At 49.2% G+C, this 21442-nt stretch overlaps 11 protein-coding genes across 13 annotated transcripts; 5 read left to right on the plus strand and 6 right to left on the minus strand.

Annotated features, from left to right (window-relative positions):
- Positions 1 to 62: 62 nt before the first annotated feature.
- On the plus strand, positions 63 to 1221 carry FVEG_08202 (hypothetical protein). The gene has a single exon (XM_018897050.1). The coding sequence runs from the start codon at positions 244 to 246 to the stop codon at positions 1030 to 1032; it is 789 nt and encodes a 262-aa protein (XP_018754610.1). The 5' UTR covers positions 63 to 243; the 3' UTR covers positions 1033 to 1221.
- Positions 1222 to 1543: 322 nt separating this feature from the next.
- FVEG_08203 (hypothetical protein) lies at positions 1544 to 2771 on the minus strand. Its single transcript, XM_018897051.1, has one exon. It carries the CDS (start codon positions 2702 to 2704, stop codon positions 1703 to 1705), a length of 1002 nt encoding a protein of 333 aa, XP_018754611.1. The 5' UTR covers positions 2705 to 2771; the 3' UTR covers positions 1544 to 1702.
- Positions 2772 to 3189: 418 nt separating this feature from the next.
- Positions 3190 to 6221, minus strand: FVEG_08204 (hypothetical protein). Its single transcript, XM_018897052.1, has 2 exons — positions 5886 to 6221; positions 3190 to 5744 (listed from the first exon to the last, which is right to left on the minus strand). Exons 1-2 carry the CDS (start codon positions 6174 to 6176, stop codon positions 3327 to 3329), a joined length of 2709 nt encoding a protein of 902 aa, XP_018754612.1. The 5' UTR covers positions 6177 to 6221; the 3' UTR covers positions 3190 to 3326.
- A 175-nt stretch (positions 6222 to 6396) lies between these two features.
- Positions 6397 to 8499, plus strand: FVEG_08205 (hypothetical protein). Of its 2 annotated transcripts, XM_018897054.1 has the most exons (3): positions 6397 to 6823; positions 6869 to 7564; positions 7614 to 8499. In XM_018897054.1, the coding sequence occupies exons 1-2, from the start codon at positions 6439 to 6441 to the stop codon at positions 7480 to 7482; spliced, it is 999 nt and encodes a 332-aa protein (XP_018754614.1). In that variant the 5' UTR covers positions 6397 to 6438; the 3' UTR covers positions 7483 to 7564; positions 7614 to 8499. The 2 variants fall into 2 exon arrangements, with proteins under 2 accessions (XP_018754614.1, XP_018754613.1); XM_018897053.1 differs by having other exon boundaries at positions 6869 to 8499.
- On the minus strand, positions 7942 to 8259 carry FVEG_16268 (hypothetical protein; the record flags this gene model as incomplete). Its single annotated transcript, XM_018905509.1, has 1 exon — positions 7942 to 8259. Exon 1 carries the CDS (start codon positions 8179 to 8181, stop codon positions 7942 to 7944), a length of 240 nt encoding a protein of 79 aa, XP_018754615.1. The 5' UTR covers positions 8182 to 8259.
- On the minus strand, positions 8286 to 8648 carry FVEG_16269 (hypothetical protein; the record flags this gene model as incomplete). The annotated part of the gene is made up of 1 exon (XM_018905510.1): positions 8286 to 8648. One exon carries the CDS (start codon positions 8646 to 8648, stop codon positions 8286 to 8288), a length of 363 nt encoding a protein of 120 aa, XP_018754616.1.
- Positions 8649 to 8689: 41 nt separating this feature from the next.
- On the minus strand, positions 8690 to 10173 carry FVEG_16270 (hypothetical protein; the record flags this gene model as incomplete). Its single annotated transcript, XM_018905511.1, has 2 exons — positions 8690 to 9664; positions 9754 to 10173. 2 exons carry the CDS (start codon positions 10171 to 10173, stop codon positions 8690 to 8692), a joined length of 1395 nt encoding a protein of 464 aa, XP_018754617.1.
- Positions 10174 to 10629: 456 nt separating this feature from the next.
- Positions 10630 to 13731, minus strand: FVEG_08207 (hypothetical protein). 2 transcript variants are annotated; one of them, XM_018897056.1, is made up of 6 exons: positions 13505 to 13731; positions 13324 to 13441; positions 13103 to 13264; positions 12513 to 13045; positions 12314 to 12456; positions 10630 to 12262 (listed from the first exon to the last, which is right to left on the minus strand). In XM_018897056.1, exons 1-6 carry the CDS (start codon positions 13525 to 13527, stop codon positions 11076 to 11078), a joined length of 2166 nt encoding a protein of 721 aa, XP_018754619.1. In that variant the 5' UTR covers positions 13528 to 13731; the 3' UTR covers positions 10630 to 11075. The 2 variants fall into 2 exon arrangements, with proteins under 2 accessions (XP_018754619.1, XP_018754618.1); XM_018897055.1 differs by having other exon boundaries at positions 10630 to 12456; positions 13505 to 13683.
- A 379-nt stretch (positions 13732 to 14110) lies between these two features.
- On the plus strand, positions 14111 to 16078 carry FVEG_08208 (hypothetical protein; the record flags this gene model as incomplete). The annotated part of the gene is made up of 1 exon (XM_018897057.1): positions 14111 to 16078. The coding sequence occupies one exon, from the start codon at positions 14111 to 14113 to the stop codon at positions 16076 to 16078; it is 1968 nt and encodes a 655-aa protein (XP_018754620.1).
- A 999-nt stretch (positions 16079 to 17077) lies between these two features.
- On the plus strand, positions 17078 to 17418 carry FVEG_16271 (hypothetical protein; the record flags this gene model as incomplete). Its single annotated transcript, XM_018905512.1, has 3 exons — positions 17078 to 17209; positions 17290 to 17343; positions 17407 to 17418. 3 exons carry the CDS (start codon positions 17078 to 17080, stop codon positions 17416 to 17418), a joined length of 198 nt encoding a protein of 65 aa, XP_018754621.1.
- Positions 17419 to 18124: 706 nt separating this feature from the next.
- FVEG_08209 (hypothetical protein) lies at positions 18125 to 21431 on the plus strand. Its single transcript, XM_018897058.1, has 4 exons — positions 18125 to 18714; positions 18917 to 19426; positions 19489 to 20069; positions 20149 to 21431. The coding sequence occupies exons 2-4, from the start codon at positions 19027 to 19029 to the stop codon at positions 20284 to 20286; spliced, it is 1119 nt and encodes a 372-aa protein (XP_018754622.1). The 5' UTR covers positions 18125 to 18714; positions 18917 to 19026; the 3' UTR covers positions 20287 to 21431.
- The last annotated feature ends 11 nt before the right edge of the window (positions 21432 to 21442 follow it).

Raw genomic sequence — 21442 nt, forward strand, 5'->3', positions numbered from 1 at the left:
CTATCAGAAAGACTACAGCTTCCAACACTCCAGACAGCTCTCAGCTTACAAATCGTTCCGTAAAATTCTGCAAGAGCTAAGGCAGTGAAGAGCGAGAAGAATTAATATGTAAATATCTGATCTCCCACAGTGAAAGATAAGTGATGGAAATCAATTACGTCACCTACCTTAGGTACCTACCTATCCTCTGCATCAACTGTGGCACCTAGCTACAAGTATAGCCAATACAACACCCAAACTACAATGCCGACCATCAACAACAACCCTGAAAACTACGCCCTCTTTCGAGATTGTCTGTCCACCACTCTCCTTCAGCCCGCCCCTTCGGCCCCTGACCCGCCCAAGCGCCGTCGGCGTGGTAAGAACACCCGGGCTCCGCTCGTTGCATCCACCCCGGCCCCGGACCCGGAGCTGGAGAAAGATGGCGACGAACTTGCTGAATTTGTCGATTATCTCGCTACTGAGATCTTTGATAACCTTCCAGAGGAGCTGCAAGATCTCGAGTACCGGACATGGCGAGAGGACGAAGCGTTGCAGGAGCAGTACTCTCTCCCACTCACGAAAGACAGCCTTTTGTTGTTAAACCTGCCACCATCTGTTATCGAGACCCTCACAACTTACAACCTTATCTCTGCCGATCCCTATGTTGATTCACATCTTCCGTCCTCCCCAGAGTCATTCCTCCTTCCCATTCTCACCTCATACATAACTCCTCTCATCGAGCCACCTCCCGCTACACGTTCAACTCGTGCTGACGCGTGTGAGCTATGTGCCCGATCCTGGGTCCCTCTGTCCTACCATCACCTCATCCCACGGTTCGTCCATGAAAAGGCCGTTAAGCGAGGATGGCACCGTAAAGAAGATCTGCAGAACGTGGCGTGGCTGTGTGGTGCCTGTCATCGCTTTGTTCATCACTTCAAAACGCACGAGGAGCTGGCACGGGACTACTACACTGTTGACCTGTTGCTGGATGAGGAGGAGGTTCAAAGATGGGCTCACTGGGTTGGTAGGTTGAGGTGGAAAGGGAGGTAGTTCAAGCAGTGATTTTGATGAGTAACGAGGAGATGGGGTTATTGCATCATGCAAAGCATTCAATGTAGTGATATTCCATGAATTTCATGGGCTTGTTCAATAATTGTTGGAGCATAGTATCAACTCTGAACCTTTCTTGCATTGTTCTGAGCAGCTTTGCCTTAAGCTAACGGCGATAAGGAACCCACTGACAATATCTTGTGCAACTACATGAAACTTATGAGCTTGTCTAAGGATGAATCAGTAGCAGTTGAGGTATAGACCATCTCGGCATATATTGGCCTTGTACTCACATCCTTCCATCACGACCCACCAAGCATCTACTCGTTATCTGCTTATCTGTTGAGACGCCATCGCAATGGTTGAGAAGCTGCGGTTGAGTGAGATAAGAATCGAGTAATTCTGTTGAGACGTTTCTGTGGTGACAACTCACCGAGTCCAGGCCAGTTATGCAACCTGAGTCTAACATAGTCGCATAATGCAGCGAGGAACGGAACACAGATTGCCTTGAAGCAAGTAACCAGGTGCAAGTAGCCTTTGTGGTATATATATATATATATATATAAGGGTGTCTTGAAGCTTTCCTAGTATGTCAATATCGGTTAAATTAAAACGAAGTGTCTATCTGCCTTGACATAAAATAGTCATGACTCGCACGACACTGTCTCAATTAATCATGGTCCTGCTCGGTCAAACCTGGACAACCCTCCATCTCAGCATCAGGATAGACCATTTTGCACCAGAAGCAATACTGGTGCTTCTCTCTTAGATACTCCAACACGCTCTTCAACCGATCCCCGATCTCTAGCTCATTGAACTGGTCCAACTCCTCGTCTTCTTCGTCAAGATCTTCAGCCGTAGCATACAAGGTGTGTCCCTTCCCGAGTGCTCTTTTGTCGTCTGCATCTTCCTGATCGTCTTCGTATGTTGGTAGTCGCGATAGTGATTGCTCAAGATCGTAGCGCATACGACGGTCGCGTTCTACTTCTTCTCTGTGCCTGACTAGTCCGCGATAAATAATCGGTATTGACTTGAGAGGGCGGGATGATATCGGTCTTGACTTTTCCTTTTCACTTTCAGAATCTGGCAGTGAAGCATCAGGGCAATAAACTTCTGTCTTTTCATCGTCCATCCTCTCCGCCGTGCGCTGGGCTGCAAAGAACTGCCTCTCAAGCCTTGCATCCTCGCGCTCTCTTCTCACTCGCTCTCGATACTCGTCTGGGTCCATTTTAACAGCCTTGATGTCCCTCTCTTCAGCTGCTTCTCTGACTTTTCGTTTCTTTTCATTATCCAACCCAATACCTCCACGGTCGTCCTTCACGCTGACCTTGATAGGCTCTGTGCGCCCAGGAGCAGCCCCATCTTCTGTCTTCTTTCCTAGGCCACCGCCTGTGAACCCCATCTTGGCCATCATGGCGAGTCCTTTGCTCTTTTTCGCCTTGGCATCGTCAAGCATTGAGGTTGAGAGAGCCTTTTCACGTGCGGCTTCTTCTTCCTCTGCGATTTGCTCTTTCGACTTGATGATACCGCGTGCTCGCGATTCACGCTTCAATCGCTGTACCCGCTGTATGGATGTCTCTTTTACAGGTGCTGGGTCGTCAAAGGACATGTTCATGTAGTCATCCTCTTCTTCATCATGTGCCCCTGCGCCGTTCTTGTGTTCACTGCTCATACTTCTTGTTTGTGTATTTGTGGACGATTCGCTTTACAGTTGACAGCAAGGTTGAGGCGTAGGTATGATGATACTGCAAGATTTGATGTCGATAATGAAAGCGGTTCCAAGGATAAAGCAGTAGGGTCCACTAATTTCGACTAACGTCAGTGCTCTTGAAAGAAAGCCTTTAGAGAGCAAAACTCCGGGCCTCTATGTCCTGGAAGCCGTAAAAAGTTTTAGGGAACTCTAAGATGTGTTTAGAAGGCCTCTAGAATGAAGTGTTTTTGTTATTCAGGGTAAAGGTTCCCCAAGGCACTCATCTCTGGTGGGCGTCTGCAATTGGTATATTTCTTTCTACCCGGCTACCGGTAACCTGACGTTGATAAACATCCGCCAAGTTTAGACGCTTAATGGCAATAGATATTGACTTCTCGGGCTATATACTGATCGATTTACTTAGGGCCATACGTGTACGATTATCTTTGTAGTATTACAACGTCTGACCCATTTTGAAGGAGATCTTTGAGCCTCAGGAACCACTACAAATGTTCATTTACACGCTCTCTTAAAGCACACTACAAATGGACATACGAAAACATATATTGGTATCCTGAGCCTATACCCACGCCGTAGAATCCATTTACCTGTTCTTGGCCCTCTTTCTCGCAGACTTCTCTCGCTCGTATGCATTCGCCTCGCGACCCTCCTCGCTTTGAATCTCGGCAACAAGACGCTTGTACTTCTTCTCGTATGCCTCGTCCTTTGCCTTCTTGATCCGTAACTTCTCGCGCGCCATGAAGTTGGCGTCCTTTCGCAGCTCCCGAAGAGCACCCTTGCGTTCCTTCTTGTGCTCCTTCTTGAGCTTGGCCAACTCTGCTCGCTCGCGATCGGGGTCGTAGTGCTTATCAGGATCGAATGTCTCCTCGAACTTGGGCACATAGGTTTTGATTGCCAGGGGGCGATGATGATGCAGCTCAACATTGCGGCGCGATAGTTGCGCAACCTTAAGCATGCGGTCGAATTTGACTTGCAACTTCTCGATTCTTTCATTGAAAGCAGTAGGTAATTGTGACCTGCAACCTTTGCTGCCGAGGTGCTTGAGTACGCTCGCAGCCTGTCCAAAGGTCTCAAGGAATGCACTCTTCCCAGTCCACGTATCTGCTGCAGTTTCTATAACTTGTGCTGTGGTATCGAGGATAGCAATCTTGCGGGCTATCGTTTGAGTCTTTTTGGCTTCTTGCTCGATGCAGTCTGAGAAGTTGAGTCTCCGTAGCTCTGACTTAGTCGCAGCTTCTGCACGGATGCCCTCAGGAGCGATGTGAAGAGGAAAATTCCCTACCTTTTTGGAAGTGGCAACAGGGGCCAGAGCCAGGAGTGTATTCAGAGAGAAGTTGATAACTTCGGGCACGTAGCGCTTAGCAAGTTGCTGGTAACTTACAGCAAGAATGCTGAGATATGTACCAATAGCATAATGTGCCAAGTTTTGTGGTATTCTTTGGCCAAGGTATCGGGTGATGGTCAGCACAGCAGGAGTGACGACTTGGTGGAAGTGATCAGAGGTAGGGAAGATGGTGCCAATTGCAGAAAGCAAAACCAAGTCTCCAGTTCCTAGTGCTAAGGGTCGAGACTCTCCCATCTCCTCGAGATTCTTGCGGAACTGCTTACTGATCTCGATAGGGAACATCTTTGCGAGAGAGTGGATGTGTCGGACAATGCTTTCAAGCACCATAAAAGGGGCAGAAGTGGCAGGGTCCCAGGGCAGACCGATGTAGTCAACTAAAGCAGTTGCAAAGTTGCCAAGCTTCTCCTTGTTCATACTGCTGATCTTGGGATGATAGAGGGCACGAATCCTCTGGACAATTGTAGGGAAGGTCTTGGTTGGGTATGGTGCCAAAACAACTTGCAACTCGTCACAAGATTGAGGGCATTCAAAGGTGTAGGGGAGGCCTTGCTCGTCGCCTTCCTGAATCGCCGAGGCTTTTGTGGTCGATTCGGCATCGAAAACAGGATTTCGACTCTCTTCTTCATTGAGCAGGCCTTTGGTAAAGTCATCCTCCTCATCCTCAGCTTCCTCATCATCAGACACATCCTCCATGCCTGATTCATCCTCGTTGTCGAGTTCCAGGTCCGAGCCGCTAGCCACGAGATCATCGTCGATGACGAAATCATCTTCATCGTCAAAGCCAAGCTCAGTAGCAGTAGGACGAGCTCGGATACCGCTGCCCAAGCCATAGTCCTCCTCATCGTCCAGGTCCATAGCATCAAGCTCGGGTTTCTTGCCCTTGTTATCGGCTTCTTCATCCTCACTGTCACTGACTGACTCTCCTCTCATGCGCTTCTGGCGTTTGTCTTCGAGCTCCTTGAGTCTTGTAGACTCTTCTTCAGCCTTCTCCTCCTCGGTCTTGGTGCGGTCGGCAGGCTGTGCCCTCTTGTCCTGTGCCAATTTCTTTATTTGAAGATCGAAGTTCTTTTCGAAAGCGTCTCGGTCAACTCCAGCGATGGTGAGTTTTGAAGCTCCCTCGTTCTGAGGTTTGGCGCCTGGCCGGCTGTGGTGCAGCATGTACTGGATGTTTTGCAACTCCTTGTCGAGTTTCTCTCGGAGCTCTTCATCCTCCTCCTTTGCAGCTTGTCGCTCGTACTTGTAGTGTTTGGATTTGGCGATAACCTCCTCCATCACCTCCTTCTTCGTCTTTTTTCGTTCCGGTTCATCGTCCTCGCCATCACTACCCTGGGCTGCTAATGCACGAATACGCTTCAATCTCTGCTGTTCACGCACCGAGCCATCACTGTCGTAGTCCTCTTCGAGGTCGTCTTCTTTGAAATCGTCCATGTCGTCAAAAGAAAGAGATTTGCCCATGTGAGTCAAGCCTTCTGAAGCATCGTCGTCTTCCAAATCAAACATTGAGTTCTTCTTGTGGCTTCTCTGTTTCTCTCGGGCAAATCGCTCAAGCATCTTATCTTCAGGGGCCATTGTCGGATCGTTTTCACCAAATCGACGATCGAGAATTCCACCAACCTTGTTGCGGCGTTGCATCTCGACCAGAAGGGTTTGCCGGCGCTTTATGAATGTTAGTTGATTCTTCATAAAGCCTGGTTTGTGATTATATCGAGGTCGGAATAGACTTCAATAGTCGATGTGAACAGATCGTGTCACCTCCACTGCCCTGATGGCCCCTCGCGAATAGGAGTTGGAACTTACCCTCTCCTCACTGGCTGCTTTGGCCTGGCCAGGACGACCTTTGATGCTGCCAGCAGTCAACGTAGGCCGGTTACTCGTAACTTCGAATTTTGGGCCCTTGGCATGCTTAAGATCGAAAGGATTGAATTGTTCGCGAATCCCCTCCAAGACCACTCCGCGCTGAAGTCGTTTATCATTTCGAGAGCGCTCGTCCTGAGCATTGCGTCGTTTCTGCTTCTTCGATTGCTGAGGGCCGACAATTCCTTGCTCTTTGAGAGACGCCTTGAGGCGTTTGAGCTGGGAGCCGGCCATTGCGACTGATAATGCTGCTGATGCGAAAGCTGCACTGGTAGCAGCAACTCTCAGTTTTTTTGCGATGGAAAAAAAGTCTTATCGTTATCAAGCTTCATGTGGGGCCCGCATGCGAAGCTACGGGTAGTCTAACCTTATCTGAGCATGATGCAGCGGTGAGTCATGGCAGAATACCTTACGTCCGGAGTCCTGGGACATCTATGAAGAACTCATTTACCAATACTTGAGTAAAGCATGAACTCAATCAACAGACTCAATCAAGATGGGATGGGCTGATAGCCTCCTAAGCTTTGCCCGGGATGAGAGGGTTGTTCTTGTCACCTTGGGCTTAGCTACCTTTGGTGTAGTGAGTACCGTCTTCACTGCCCTCACCATCATAAGAGACGACAACGAAATTCCGCCACCACAGCCAAAGACACAATACATCACTCAAGACACGGAAGACTCGTTGGAACTTGAAACTCTTGAGAAGTTATTAGATCATCCCAATTATTCCATAAGAGAAGTCGCGATCAAGATCCTTTGCGATCGGGCCGTGAACGATTCCGAGACAACTCACATATTGCTATTCGGCATCACTCGACCAGATTATGATGAGAGGATGCGGTGCCTTAGGGCCTTGGCCCTGCTTACTGGACAGACTATCGGTGAGTTTTGCAAATAACGTCATAAGATTCAGCTGACATTTTCAGGGCTGGATGGACTTTCAAAGTTGAACAATCCCAAAGCCTACTCGGCTCTTGTCCGTTCTCTGGAGCTGAGCCTGGATGATACCGAGCGACCGAGCCTCACTGATAGCCATTGGGATGAGTATTACCTTCGCGACATGGCCGAGAGGTTCTGCTTAATGTTCATCCTGGAGCTCGCCAATAAGTATGGTGCCAGCATGCTAGTCAAAGCGCGCTTCGTCGAAAAATGGTTGGCAAAGCAGGAATGGGGCGATACCCCGGAAGAAAGACGCCGAAGCTTCAGGGATTACATGGCTCTCAAGACAAATAGGATTGTCGAGATTGTCGATCGAATCAAGGAATCAAGGCGAGGCCTCAGGGCTCTGGAAAGGGCAGGGCTTATGGACAAGGAGATTTCCCGAAGGAGAATTCGTGAACTCCCGGACCTGATCATGGAGATCGAAGAGGAGACGGGAAACTTACCACTTGTCGAACAGCAAGTCACACGAACCAGGGAACATTCAGCCGAAGAGCAAAGGCTACGGCGGCAACATCGAGAAGCGATGGTTCTCAACGATGGAACTCGACCACTGGCGCGCGAGGATATTATCGAGAGAGAACATACGTCTCCTGCATAGGATTTGTGAGAAAATGATACCCAGTATTAATATTACTACAACGCGTTTGAGAAAAGCACCTGTGCCATTGAGTTGTTAACAGGTGAGCCACGCCACGCGCTGTCGACTACACATCTGCTTATTTCTTCAAGCGAGTGGAGTTCCCTTCTACTATCTAACACTCACTCTGCCTGACTTAAAAGGACAATATGTTGCCTTGCGTCACATGAACCGCCACATCGATGAAAAATTACAATTGTACAAAAGCCCCAACTCAGGTCTATGTACTTTTTCTGTCTCTCAGTCCTGGTTGTATCTTTGCAGTTCCTTTTTCACCCATCTACGACTGAGGCTAGGGAAATGAAGCAAATAACCATTCATACCGTTTTTATCCCCTCTTCTAGTGTATCTCCAGGCCTAGTCTTGCTCTCCAGTCTGTCCAAACCTCTGCCCAGAAGTAGTCTCAAGAGCATCCCCGAATTAAGCATTAAAAATGTTGACCTTCTCGGACACTATTCTTGCAAGGTCGTCTGGATTAGTCGACGCTTCAGATTCGTTGAGGGTCGCCGCTTTCTGGATCATGCAAGGCAATCTCATCTCTCTCGTACACAGCTCTTCTCGTAAGGCATCAATGTACTCCTCATCGAGGGGAAGCAGAATCTCATTGTTATCAACTGGCCTGCGAGCCAGTTGTTGTGGATCAAGAGGCAAATTCGGCATCGTTTCGATCCGATTGTACCAAAAGTAAAAATCACCCTCCTTACCTAAGAACAACAAGAAAACTCTCAACACGTTCGGATCCATCTTACCAAATGCCAGGCACTTCAGTACTGCAGTACTGCGGGCACAAAATTCTGCCATGCTTGTGGCGAAGCTAGATCTGCAAACTGGAATAGAGAAACCATCAACTGACTCCACCGAAGAATCAGCTCAGGATCTAGAGTACCTTCGAGGTAGCGGAACTCAACTGTCCCTTTACACTCATCTTCAGAGCCTTCACCAGGCTTATCAATGGAATGGCACTTGGAAAGACCTAAGCAAGACTTTGAGCCCATGCTAGGAGTTATAAGCAGCTTGAGCCGTTGTAGAGTTTCGGCCGTCCATGGCTTCTTCAGAATACCCAAGGTACGGCGGTTGACGACCTTGTCGACGGGAATGTACTGTTCGAAGTCAGCTGGAACATTCATTTCCGACCATTGATCGGTACATAGAGGTTCTAGCAATGATGCTAGACTCGGTGCGTATCTTGACTTCCTTCTTCCAGGCAACAAAGGAGGTAAACAATGTTTTCGGCCGAATACATGAGGACACAAACCTTGCGCACGAGGTGTAACAGCATGGGCCCAATGCCTTTGCTCACATGGATGTGGAAGCCACATGATTTGCCTACTGTCAATCTGAAGTTGTTTCGCAGGATGAAGACCATATTCAGTATCTCTTCCCAGCACTCGGGCGTATTTCTAAGAACGGGACTGACGATCTCCAAACCATTCAGCTGCTTGTATCCTCCCCACTCAAACATTTGGCGTAGCGATACATCGGTTCCAACGGTCCACGTCTGATATTGGGGTTCAATATCGTCAACAGGCACCATCCCGTGACAGAAGAGCTTGCTCTCCCAGGACTTCTGGTCGAAATACTCGTCCCAAACCAGAGTCAACGGCCCTTTAGAACTGATGATTTCTTCCATTAAATCAATTCTGTTGAGGAATCGCTCGGCACGGCTGAGCTCCCTGCCATCATTGGGATGAGGGTCGGGCCGGCCCTCATGCGGTAGCAAAACTGGCATGTACAATTCGAGCTCGATACCAAAATAGTAGCTCTCATTTCTTGCGTACTTTTGTGATTCTTCTTCGCTATCGGTTAGGAGACTAGATCCTTGGAAATGCGACGCAGATAGATGTCTCGAAGACAAATTTAGAATCACAGTGGGCTCCTCAGGGGGCGCAGCACTTGCGACAGGATGCCGATATCTCAGATCTGGCACTTTGAAATGTTTTGGTTGTGGCTGGAAACATTTGGACAACTCACCCAGGCCTTGCTCCTCGAGAAAGTCGTGAATCGTGGAGCAATACCTCAGATTGGGATATGATTGGTAGAAGAATGTACCAGATTTGTTGAGATACCTCAGTGTTGAGTCAGCTTTACGCATAGAATAGCCCAGAGAGATGTCTCCAGCATATCCAGTGTTCCACAATGTTGGCTGAACTCAATAGCAACAGTCGCCTTGTTCTCCAGGAAACATTAAGCAGAGTTCGCATTGGTGTAGTGTCCTTCCTCACCATAAATTACTATATCCATGAGATGTAGCAAATCTTGGACGGATGTAGCATCCAGAAGTCTGTGGATGCTGTGGCGATACTTCGGTCCCCCCAGATCTCTTGGATGGGGTAGAAGCTCCAGTGGTTTCTGGTCAGGCGAAAGGCGATTATTCCAGGAATCCTCAACCTGGACTGCGGACAGCATCTCAGCCTGTATATCAATGGCACCGTCCCTAGCAAGACTAGTATACTGTAGCCCTAGTGAATAGAGTGAGTTAGGTCCAAAGTGAGCAGGATGAAAATCACTCAGCAGCGGGTCTACCAGCCAAAGCATGGGTACGATGGCCTTCATCGAGTCCAGGCTCACGAGATGCTTCGGTATATACAATTTGACCACCAGACGTGTCTCTGTATTGGGAACAGTGAGGAACCTCTTGTTCATGATGTCCATGATTGTCTTTCAGTCTGTTCCCGGAATAAAAGTTTCGGGACGGAAAAGAGGAGATTTCAACCTCAGACCAACCCATGCATACTCTTTACATTGATCTTCGTTGATCAATCCATCGTATTCCACTGTCCAAGATTGAAGTTCATTCTTGACCTTTAAGCCTCTCCGAGGGTTGGCTGTTGTGAGATTACTGGCATGCAGCATCATCTCTAACTGCTCGATAGCCCATTGTGCTCGAAGGAGGTGCTCTCGAGATTGGTAACGGTAATCTTTTGCATTACTTGGGAACCTGGCATACCCAGTAGGGGGGGGGGGGGGGATGCAGTGGCCTGCATGGATGTTTAGGGTGCTCACCATGCCCAATATCAACTCCGTCACCTGGATTGTGGCAAACTGTAAGGAGAAATCCAAGTTGCACTTGGAAGGTTATGGAAGCCATGGCAACTTCTAAGAAACAATCTCGGACTCCTTCTGAAAGTACCTTGCTATGTATAATTTGTTCGATGAAGGAATCCGCTGTCGTATCTCTTCGCAGTTATCTTACAGAGCTAGGTACACAACAGGGCTTGCTGGGAAATGATGATGAAATGGGAATAAATGAGCTATATAGTCGCAGCAGCAAGTCCAGGGCAATCTCAAGACTGTTTTTGTTTCTCACAAACAGCAGCAGTGATCTGCCACCTGTTCCCCGGTCACACCCGGAACATGAGGTTTTCGTTGAGCAGTGGCTGTTTGTTCTCGGCGGATCTAAAGCCCAAGCTGGGTTTTTAGGCACTGGCAAAGATATTGCGGGTTGTCACATTGAAGGATTCGGCAAGTGCCAACGCGTATTATCATTAGGTCAACATGCCACTCCGTTGTATTGAAGGACGGCCTCACCCACTGCGGATGTGTCTGGGTCTAATCTACTCTTTTGTCTTCTCATCTGTGGCGTTCTTGAGTTTCTTCAGAGGCTCCAGGCCGAATATCTCATCTGAGTTCAGGGGATTTCTACTCTCAGTGACTTCACCGAACAGGAAGGCATTCTTCTCACGGCTTACACTGTTCGACATCTTTTTCTTATGCTGGGGCGGTGGTAACTTGTTAGACGCTGGAGACGCTTTTGAAGACCCCGACTCGTCTGGCTCCAGCATCCAGGAGAAAGACGATTGCGCCAGTGTTGAACGAGTAGGCACGGGAGCTGGCCTTGTCGGAGCCAGTGAGTTTACAGATCTGCCATCGTCGTGCGGGACTATGTCCATATGATCAGGGCTAGGAGGGCGTGCTGATACGCTCTCGGGGGATTTTTTTGATTCGGATATCTGAAGAGCCGAGATATCAACCTCCGTAGATGCCACTGACACAGGCTCAGGCTGAACAATAGTTGTTTCAGCTACAGCAACTTCTTGTGGTTTGTCCTCGGGTGGTGGAGATTGTAACACCGGAACCTCCATAGAAGAGTCGTCCAAGTAAATCTTAACAAACTGCACCTTAGCCGCCGCAATCTCGATGAGCTCCAGGCTTTTAGCTTTGTCGTCGAGATTTGAGGCAGATATAGCTTTGAGGTTATCGACCGTCTCGTCAAGCATTGCGGCAAGTTGTTGATTCCGCCTCTCCAATGCTACCAGGCTCCGGGCTGATTCTTGGTTGTTTACCAGGGGTTGCGGAGATCTAGGTGCAGATCTAGCCTCGTTGAGATTTCGCTTGATCTCTCCCATAGCATCTCGTACGGCTTGGTTGATACCCAGCTTTTCACCTCTTTCGTAAACTCCTTTGGCTCCTTTGGCGGCTCCCTGAAACAGAGCTTCCATGCCACCCTGTTGTTGCAGGAAGCGCGATGGGGATGATATTTGCGGCTTTGGGCCTGGTCCTTTATGCTTAAAGGAGTTGAAACCACGAAAGCTCGGAGTGCCTGCTCGCGAAGTCTGTGGCGGAGAAGATAACGTTGGCATCTTTCCAGTGTATTTCATAATCAGTGATGATCCTCCAGATGGTGAGAGATGGTCCCTCAGGTACAGAGCATCATCAACAAATGTATGAGGACCGTGAGCTCCTGTTGGAGGAGGGTATTTGAGCAGTAGTTGAAGGCAAACAGAATAATCGGCCTCTAATACTAAAAAGGGCGTTAGCCAAGGAGCATACATTCTTTGCCTAGGTAACTTGCAATCCCACCGAATTCTAATCAGCATAGCAACACAAATAAAATCGATGAGTTCCAGAGTTGGATCGACAGCAAAGATAGTATCCCAGAGTACCAAAAACTGCTCAAAGGGGAACTCTCTGCTGAAGAGTAGCCGAATCCACCGACTAGGTATTCTGACGTCAGTGACAACGTTAGGATAGGCGCATGGGTTAATACCTACATGAGAAAGATTTGTGGTAAGATTTCAATGTTGGTTAGATGAGTAGCCAGTTCCGGGTCAACTTTCTGCAGGCAAACTTCGTGGATGAATTTGCTTCGTTCAACAATCGCCGAGCTTTGTTCTGCGAACTGGGGGGGTCGCAGAGAACTTCCTGGTGCCGGAATAACATCCTTGACTTCATAAAACGATTGGGCGCGTTCCATAAGTTTTGAAAACAGGACAAAGGCGTCATGCTCGATGAAAGAGTGGTCGAGAGTTTTGATAAGAGCATCGTCCAGAGGAATCTCTTCTGGTAAAGTCGTTGGATCCACGGCATCCTGCTCAATGACATATAGAATAGGGGCAAGCAGCTCGTGCATACCCTGCCGGTAGCCGCCTCGCTCCGGATTTAGTTTACAGTGCATAAACAGGATATCCAAGATGATTGACTGGGTCTGGTCTTCATGGTATGAAGCTTCATCGGGGAGTCGCTGAACGTCTTGCAAGATCTCAGCACGGACAACCTCATCTTGACGAATCGTATTCCACGGAGACTTTTTTATATCAGATAAATCAGTTAATTGGTTACGTTCCAGTTTGGCCGGCCTTACACTAGGATCCTCTGTCAGAGGATCGATGTTCAGCTCTGCAAGAGCTTCTGGGTGTTTTATATACTTGAGGAAGTGATTCCGTTTCTCAGCGTAAAGTTTTCTTCCATCGTCCAGAACTTGAGACCAGCTCAGTCCTTCAGCAGCAGTAGAAAGAAGAAAAGTCTTGGGGAAAGGTTTAGTTGCGGATGTCATGTCAAGCCAAAGGGCACAAGTGAACATACCTTCCAACAAAGAGAACGACATCCTGATATGCATGGGCTTGCAGGACCATTATACCGAACAGCACGTCGAAGATCACCGAGGTGCACACCTTGGGATTGTGTCTCACGCCATCTGGAACTACGTAGGGGGTGCTTTGGTCAGTGGAAGTATTATTTGTTGTCGCTAACGGGCGCAACATACAGGGACTCTTGGAGGGGTCTCATGATGCCTAGCTGCACCAAAGAAGAGTATAAGGGCAGTTTACCGGCTTTGCAGACAAGGCCTGGACTGAGAGTAACAACGTTGCGTGTAGACCACGGCACTGTAAGGTTGATGGCCGTAGGATGGACAGAAACCTTGAGTAAACGTCAACGTAGTTGAGGTACCAGCTAACTAGGTAAGTACTAAACTAACGTGTCGGCTCTTCAGGTTCAATTGGGTCTTCGCCTCAATAGCTTGGCCCCACTTCCTCACTACCTGGGTACCTTAGGTATCTCAGGTTGCCCTGGACTGCTTATACTGGACTCCGCTTCGCCGCCCGGCCCTCAGATTGCGGTACTGTCCCAATGACCCCAGGACGTTGACTGGTTGGGTAAGGTAGCTTAGGTAGGTAGGGGCTGACCGCCAAACAAATAGCATCATGTCACCACCACCTCCCACTAACCTGAGGTTACCTACCTATCTTCGAATTTCACGACGCTGCTCAGCTCACCTCTTTGACGCCTCTCTTTAAGTCTCACCACTGCCCTTATAAAGCGCATCTTGCGACACGTGCTCTCGAAGTAATGCATTATTAGGCGACGCACTATGTCTGCAGATCTTTTTGCCGAGTTCAATAGTCTTTCAAATAACTCAACGCCTGCTTCAGGTCAGCAGCAGCAGCAGCAACAGGCCACTCCTTTTCAAGCTCAAGCTCAGCAACAACGGGAACCTCTTCAACGGGCAGCAACACAGGACCTCTTTGGTCTGTTAGGCGACACTAGCAATGCCTCTGCTGTAAAATCCCAGCCATGGCCAGCCTTTGAATTTCAATCAACCGCGCATAGCGCATGGGGAAGTGCTCTGGTACCGTCGAAGCTGGCGGAGACAAATGACGACGATGATGGATGGGGAGATTTTGAAGTCGCCGAGCCTTCACAACCTGCAACAGTCAATGAGGCCCCGGTTCAGTCCCCGAGTCCTGCGCCGTTTTCCGCATCAGGTTGGGGTTCAACCGTAAATGCTCCCTCAAGCTCAGCAAACTCATCGTCAATACCATGGCCCAAGCCAGATCCAAGTCCAGCTGCAGCTGTAGCCCAGAGGGTGCCCGCAGTGAAACAGCCACCGCCAACCCGAGTTGTGAGAGCGTCAACCATGGATCTATTATCCAACAGTCTTGTCGATATAGGAGGAGCTTTGAAGCCTGTCAGTGGCCCCAAAGCCCAGCCCTCCGGAACACAGTCACGGTTTACGCAGGAATGGGGGCAGCCAACAGTTAGTCAGGAGCCGCCGCAGCGGATGAAGGCGAAACTCAAGCCTTCGGCACAACAAGATCCCAGTGTGTTGTTTGATGCTGAGGACTTTGAGCTTCAAGTTGCTGAAGGTGATGATGATGACGACGATGATGAGTTTGGAGACTTTGAAGGTGTCCTTCCTCCGGTGGCGACGAAAATAGCACCTGCAGTTACTGCCCAAGAACCACCTCCAGCTGCTCCACCAATGGATCTTCTTTCTTTAGATGAACCAGCTCCAGCTTCATCACAAACCACAAAAAAGCCACCGCCCGCTAAGCTTCTCGGGCCTCTTGCTTTTGGTGCCACTGCTACGAATTATCCCCAGGCACCAAAATCGCCCTCTTTCCAGGATCGTAATCCTTTCCCAGAATTGGCTATTAAAACACCTACTTTTGAAGAACCAAAACCTATTGAGAAACCCAAGGAAGAAACACCCACCACAGCATGGCCATCCTTTGAAAGTCCCAAGGACGCCGATCTTGTTGAAACCAAGTACCAAGATGATGAGTGGGATGCCTGGGACGATTTTACTGCCTCCGATGATAAGAAAGCAAACACCAGCACAGGAAAAGTACCGGAGGGTTGGGGTTGGGATGCAGTTGATAATGTTCAACCTTCACATAAGGAATCCCAGGATAATGCCCCTCCACCAGTCAATGTCCCACCTCCTTCAGTCATCTTGTCTGCATTCCCTGATCTTCTCAACTCAGGTACAGCTTTTTTCAAGCCCATATCAGGCCACAGCACATCAATCAAACAGCGAATCATATCGGATCCCAAAGCTACAGAATTCTTGCGCGGCTATATCCTCTTAGCAACAACTGCCGCACGAGTTATTGCTGGCCGTAAACAACGGTGGCATCGGGATAAGATTTTGGCAAAAAGCATGTCTATCTCAGCTGCGGGAAGCAAGGGTATGAAACTTGCAGGAGTCGACAAAACACAGGCCGCGCGTGAAGATCGTGAGGCCGCTGATGTGATCGCTGTATGGCGCGAGCAGGTTGGTCGCCTGCGATCTGCAGTTGCTGCGGCAAAGTCTGTCGATAAGAGCCTGTCACTTCAGGTCCCTGAGATTAGCGAGAACATGCCAGTGCATACAGCCAAGATGGTACCGACAGCACCAAAAGCTTGTATCATCTGTGGTTTGAAGAGAGATGAGAGAGTAGCCAAAGTAGATTACGAAGTCGAGGATAGCTTCGGGGAGTGGTGGCTAGACCACTGGGGACATAAGGCGTGCAAGAACTTTTGGATACAGCATGAGCAAAAGCTACGACAACGATGAGAGGAGCGAATGTTGATATGTAGACAAAGTATCATTGAACATTCTCGTCTTCAGCAGTTGATGCTGCTTCTCTATCGATACATGGCAACGGCAATACATGAAATCACTTGGCACGATGTTACTCAGGGTAATACTCACTTGCAAGTTTGACAATGACTATGTGACCTGCACGACAGGCGCTTGAGGTTGTCAGCCGAGATACTTGGTGTCTTTTTGCTGCATTGCTCCCTCAGTTGTGGACATCCAACAACCAATCCCAGAGACAGGAGATGCAGGCGGGTGATATAAAGTGTAATAAGCATCACTTATTGACCCTTATCACAATGCGTTCGTGCATTTCGAGAAACTGTGCGATGGAAAGGCATTGGCTATAGAATATCTGTGCTGCAGAATATCAAGCGAGCCGGCACGTTGTTAACGACTTGCGGGAGCGGCCGTTGTACAGCTTTCGAGCCGGGGGGCAACCGCTGGAGCCGAAGGCGAAGACATTGATTCTCTGAGAGGTATAGGAGGATAGTCGAGATATACTAAAACTTCATGGCTATCAGTGGCGTGTTTCGACGTCGGCCAAACTAAAGCTGCAGCTTCCTGTTGATTATCATGAAGAATGTCCAATGAGGTTGCGAAACCTGACCTTTGATCTACCATTGGATTTTCTTTCAACACCACATCACGGTGATATGATAATCAAGATGCTCTCGCCCGCCAAGATCTTCTCGTTCCTTTTCCTTTGTCCTCCCTGTACTTGGCACTATTGTTATGCATCTAGTATCGACCCAATAGAGCGATCAATGGAACAATGCAGCGCTGATCGGCTGTGGGCGACCCTCGGGGAGCAAGAAAACACCGGATCTTGATATAGGGTGTCAAAATAAACATGGCAAACAGTCCCCTAAGCCCAGGCTAAATTGGCCTAAATGTTTTTATCGCTTAGGGTTACGATCCTGAGCTTTCTATCCTCCCCTACTTCGTAGGGCAATTACAAAAGTCACAAAGTCAATGCTCACCTCCGTGGCCCACTCCGGCCCGTGTGGGTGTGCTGGAAAACTCCCGAGTGACCAGGTTGCCAGGGAGTGTGGACTTCGTTCGGAATTGGTGGGCAGAAGGGAAGGGAAAGATGCCAGGAACTTGGTATGTTCGCTTGATTCCCAGAAAGGCTTAGTGGAATATGCCAAGAAATGCTGGCCTTTCACTGACATGGCATTGTGTAGATAGGTGACACGGTTATTGTGAAATCGAAGACAACCACGCTTAGCATGAGACCTGTATGCCTATCTAGGTACGTAAGCCTCGTTCCTAACGGTCATTGCCAACTTATGTGCATACAGATACAGTACTAGAGGCTTTAACCTACTACCTAAAGTACCGGTACTACGAAACCAGGAATATATCGTCAATATGAGGTTTTCTTTCCCTAATATTGAAGAAGAGGGTTGGGCATTATCATTATAACCGTTCGTGCCTGTCCCGTCCCGTCAGTTATGGCTACAACCTAACGGCGGCGTTGTGGTACATAGATACACTCCCACTGGGCAATCTCTCAGATGATTCAATTAGGTAGGGCAAGGTATAGGGGCAGCTGGAGTGGTCGGTATGGAAGAGCTTCAATATCATGATTTTAGGTGTTTGCCCCCCTATAACAAGAAGACTTTGAGGTTGAAGTGTTGAGCTTGTCCTTGACAGAGCTAACAATGGATATACATGGATATTATGCCCGCAAAAGAAGTGTTTCTTGCCTTGGGTCCACCTCATGCACGGGTGTGGGTATCAAAGCTTCGGTACTTTCCTCTCATGTACATCTTCCCCTCACCTGCGTCATGTAACAGTAAATATATGAGGGTTGCGAAGGCAGTACTGATTAAAGTACTTGTTTCACAAGTGTCTTATCGCTTCTACTGTATGTTCTTTCCCCTCCATGTGTTGCCTGTCTTTCTTACTCCACTCCATTTACGGGCTCCTGCTGCCACAATAGGTTCTAGACAAAGGCACTGCACCTAGGTTTCAGCTGCTTGGTTGGCAGGTACAGACTACAGTACTACTGGAACACTCTTTCTGTGTGGTCAGTGGTCGGTCACTCGCGGTTTTTAGCTGTCTTAGGTTGGTTCTGGCCCTGGCCCATCCAATTGATTTCCCTTACAATAGATGCAATACCTTCTTAGCTTAGGTACCTTGGGTTAGTAGGTAGTAGCTAGGTACTAAGCACAGGAATTCCATCTCTTTTTCCTCTTCTTCTATCCTTCACCCAACTTACACATCTCTCTCACCTCACCTTTCTCTCACCTTCACCACCTCTCTTCTTCCTTTCCCTTCCCTTCCCTTCCCTCCAACTTTCCCACCTTCCTCCCGCTCTCCTCACATCTCCCTCTTGCTACCGTCGATTCTGCTTAGCCCACGATACATTGCATCAGCTGTTGACGCACGCCTCCCGCGCATCGTTTTGTAAGGTAGCCCACCCGCCCGCCTCCGCCGCCGCCGCTTTCACAGCCAGAGTGCTTGCGACCCTTGACCCCGCTATCCCGCTTCGCGTACACGACCGCAAGAAAAAAAACACACTGCACCACCTCCCCATCTTCCTAACCCCCGCCTTCTCCAGCACACTTGGACGTCTTCGCAGTTTCCACAGCGTCGACGATAAGGTTAGTAAACTCGTCATATTTCTGTCTTGTCTCCCCTGAGGATATGCCTTTCAATATTATCATGAAGGCAGGCATTTGGATCTGCCTCTTCCCTGCTCTGCCGTTCTGAACGTGCACTGCAAAGGAGGGATGCTCATTAGGCCCTTGATTTGCGCCTGCTACAACGGCGACGGTGGAAGAATACATCCTGACAGCATTTTAGATCCGACCAGACATATCCTACCTGCGTCTGTTCGTTCTCATCCAAACGATTCGCTTCAAACTCCAATTACGACTTCTTCTCCTCGTGTACCCCGACCTAACTACTGCAAAATGTCGGCACCTCAGGATTCTATTCCCGGCAACGGAAGCGACATCCTCGATCAGATGGATCAGCTTAGAATGGATGACCGCCTTGGCCCTGATGGCGAACCCGCCCCTAAGACGGACGAGGAGTATGCCCAGGCCCAGCTCACCCTTCGTGCGATTGTCTCTTCCAAGGAAGCGGGTGTCATTATTGGCAAGGGCGGCAAGAACGTTGCCGACCTTAGAGACGAGACTGGCGTTAAGGCCGGCGTCAGCAAAGTTGTGCAGGGTGTTCATGACCGTGTTTTGACCATCACCGGCGGTTGCGACGCTATTTCTCGAGCCTACGCGATTGTAGCTCGCGCTCTGCTCGAAGGTGCCCCCGCTATGGGTATGGGAGGTGTAGTTCAAAGCAACGGTACCCATCGTATGTGACGATTTCTGCCAAAGGCAACCGAACTTTGAATTGCCTGCTAACTGAAGTCTTAGCGATCAAGCTCCTCATCTCACACAACCAGATGGGAACCATCATTGGAAGACAAGGTCTTAAGATCAAGCACATTCAGGATGCTTCTGGTGTACGTATGGTTGCCCAGAAGGAGATGCTCCCTCAATCCACTGAGAGAATAGTCGAAGTTCAGGGCACTCCCGAGGGTATCCAGCGCGCTATCTGGGAAATTTGCAAGTGCTTGGTTGATGATTGGCAACGAGGCACTGGCACCGTCCTCTACAACCCTGTTGTCCGTACTCAGCCATCTGGCAGCGGGAACGCCAGCGGCGGTGCAGGATTCAGTCAAGGCTCCGGTAGAAGTGATTATGGTGGTAGCCCTCGTGTCATGCGAACAGGCAACGGCGCCGATTTCAGCAACGGTAGCTCAAGGCCGTACAACCGCCGTTCCGATTCTGACGCAGCTCTTCGAGGCCCGCCAACACACGATGAGAATGGTGAGGAGATCCAGACTCAGAACATCAGCATCCCCGCGGACATGGTTGGCTGCATCATCGGTCGTGCCGGTAGCAAGATTAGCGAGATCCGAAAGACGTCTGGCGCCCGTATCTCTATTGCCAAGGTAAGCAGTTTTCGCCTTCTCCACCTCCGCCCTTTGTATTTTGAGCGTGAGTGAACATAGCTGATCTCCTGAACCACAGGCACCTCACGATGAGACTGGCGAGCGCATGTTTACCATCATGGGCACCGCCAAGGCCAACGAATCGGCGCTATTCCTTCTGTACGAGAATTTGGAGGCGGAGAAGATGCGCCGAAGTCAGCTCCAGGAGCCCGAGTAGGCGACTGATGTTTCTTTCTAAAACCCTTTGAGTTTTGCTTTTCTCGTGTTCCTTGCGACTTGCAGAGGTCAGTAGTTCTGGCAAGATGAGCTGGGACACGTCCAGATCTGACTTGCCGCGAGGCTTGTATTTTCATTTTCGGACGATACCAGACGACAGCGTCACGAGCGACCAATCCACTTGTCCAACCATTTGGCCCTTCCATCCAAAACGAAACCTTTCATCATCAGTCATCGTCGTCAAATTCGTTTTCCTTTCATGATTCTTCCCCCTCTCGTTACCATTGCTACGCTACAGCACCACAGTCAGGGGTCAGCTTGGGTTGATCTTGGCTCATACCTTGGTTGTCACCTGGTTCCCTCCTCTCAGTCAATTACCCTCTTTGTGGCGCGGTACATCACTATTCAGCTCTGTAGCATATCTATCCATCTGTACCAGTTTAGCTCAACCGACTTCTTGGCGAAAAGTAATCTGCCTTCTTGGGAGGAAACGGTTTCGTGGTGCGGTGCGGTGCGGTGCAGCAACGCATGGCACAGTTTTCTTTTTACGACTGTTAAAACCACGTCGGGACAGCCTGACATGGCTATGGCTTAATGACACAAAACTAGCTCCGAAGAGCGGTTAACGATAGGGATAGCGCAACATTCCAGGGACCGAGAAGGGCACATCACGGTTCCTCAAAACAATTTCTGCCCACGCTCCACGTCACCTTCCCCCCTCTCTTTCGCCTCGCACAAATGTTCCTGTCTCTTACATCCCCGGATCCCGACATCGTCACGCGACCCGCTACTCCCGTCTTATCGCTCACATAATTCCCATCACTCATCGCTCTCACACCACCGTAACATCAACTATACTGGCTCACCCATTGTGTATTCTGCTCCTTGCTGGCCTGTTTCTACGACAAGGTGACTCTTTATTCCATGTGGGATTTCAGAAAAGGCATTCTTAGGTGGAACGGACTTAGCTCGGATTCAAGAGCCATCAAATAAAATCGAAATTATGAGCAAAACCCGTTGCTTGTCAAACAAACTGAAATAAAGTCGCGTGATAGTGGTGTTAGACTCTGCTCCGTAGAATGAATGCATTTATGGCTTTGCAGGTGTGGCTGAAGAAAGCTGCCGATGCCTTACCTTAATCCTTAAAATAACTCCGG

This window comes from Fusarium verticillioides, chromosome 3 (assembly GCF_000149555.1).
Source record: "Fusarium verticillioides 7600 chromosome 3, whole genome shotgun sequence".
Lineage (NCBI taxonomy): Eukaryota > Fungi > Ascomycota > Sordariomycetes > Hypocreales > Nectriaceae > Fusarium > Fusarium verticillioides.

Coding starts and splice junctions, on each gene's coding strand:
- FVEG_08203 (XM_018897051.1), bottom strand. CDS start 2,704: ATGAGCAGTGAACACAAGAACGGCGCAGGGGCACATGATGAAGAAGAG.
- FVEG_08202 (XM_018897050.1), top strand. CDS start 244: ATGCCGACCATCAACAACAACCCTGAAAACTACGCCCTCTTTCGAGAT.
- FVEG_08209 (XM_018897058.1), top strand. CDS start 19,027: ATGTCGGCACCTCAGGATTCTATTCCCGGCAACGGAAGCGACATCCTC. Junction 19,427..19,488: donor TCAAAGCAACGGTACCCATC/GTATGTGACGAT, acceptor CTGAAGTCTTAG/CGATCAAGCTCCTCATCTCA. Junction 20,070..20,148: donor CCCGTATCTCTATTGCCAAG/GTAAGCAGTTTT, acceptor CCTGAACCACAG/GCACCTCACGATGAGACTGG.
- FVEG_08205 (XM_018897053.1), top strand. CDS start 6,439: ATGGGATGGGCTGATAGCCTCCTAAGCTTTGCCCGGGATGAGAGGGTT. Junction 6,824..6,868: donor GCTTACTGGACAGACTATCG/GTGAGTTTTGCA, acceptor TGACATTTTCAG/GGCTGGATGGACTTTCAAAG.
- FVEG_08204 (XM_018897052.1), bottom strand. CDS start 6,176: ATGGCCGGCTCCCAGCTCAAACGCCTCAAGGCGTCTCTCAAAGAGCAA. Junction 5,745..5,885: donor AAGCAGCCAGTGAGGAGAGG/GTAAGTTCCAAC, acceptor ACATTCATAAAG/CGCCGGCAAACCCTTCTGGT.
- FVEG_08207 (XM_018897055.1), bottom strand. CDS start 13,527: ATGAGACCCCTCCAAGAGTCCCT. Junction 13,442..13,504: donor AGACCCCTCCAAGAGTCCCT/GTATGTTGCGCC, acceptor CCCCCTACGTAG/TTCCAGATGGCGTGAGACAC. Junction 13,046..13,102: donor CTCTGACAGAGGATCCTAGT/GTAAGGCCGGCC, acceptor GATATAAAAAAG/TCTCCGTGGAATACGATTCG.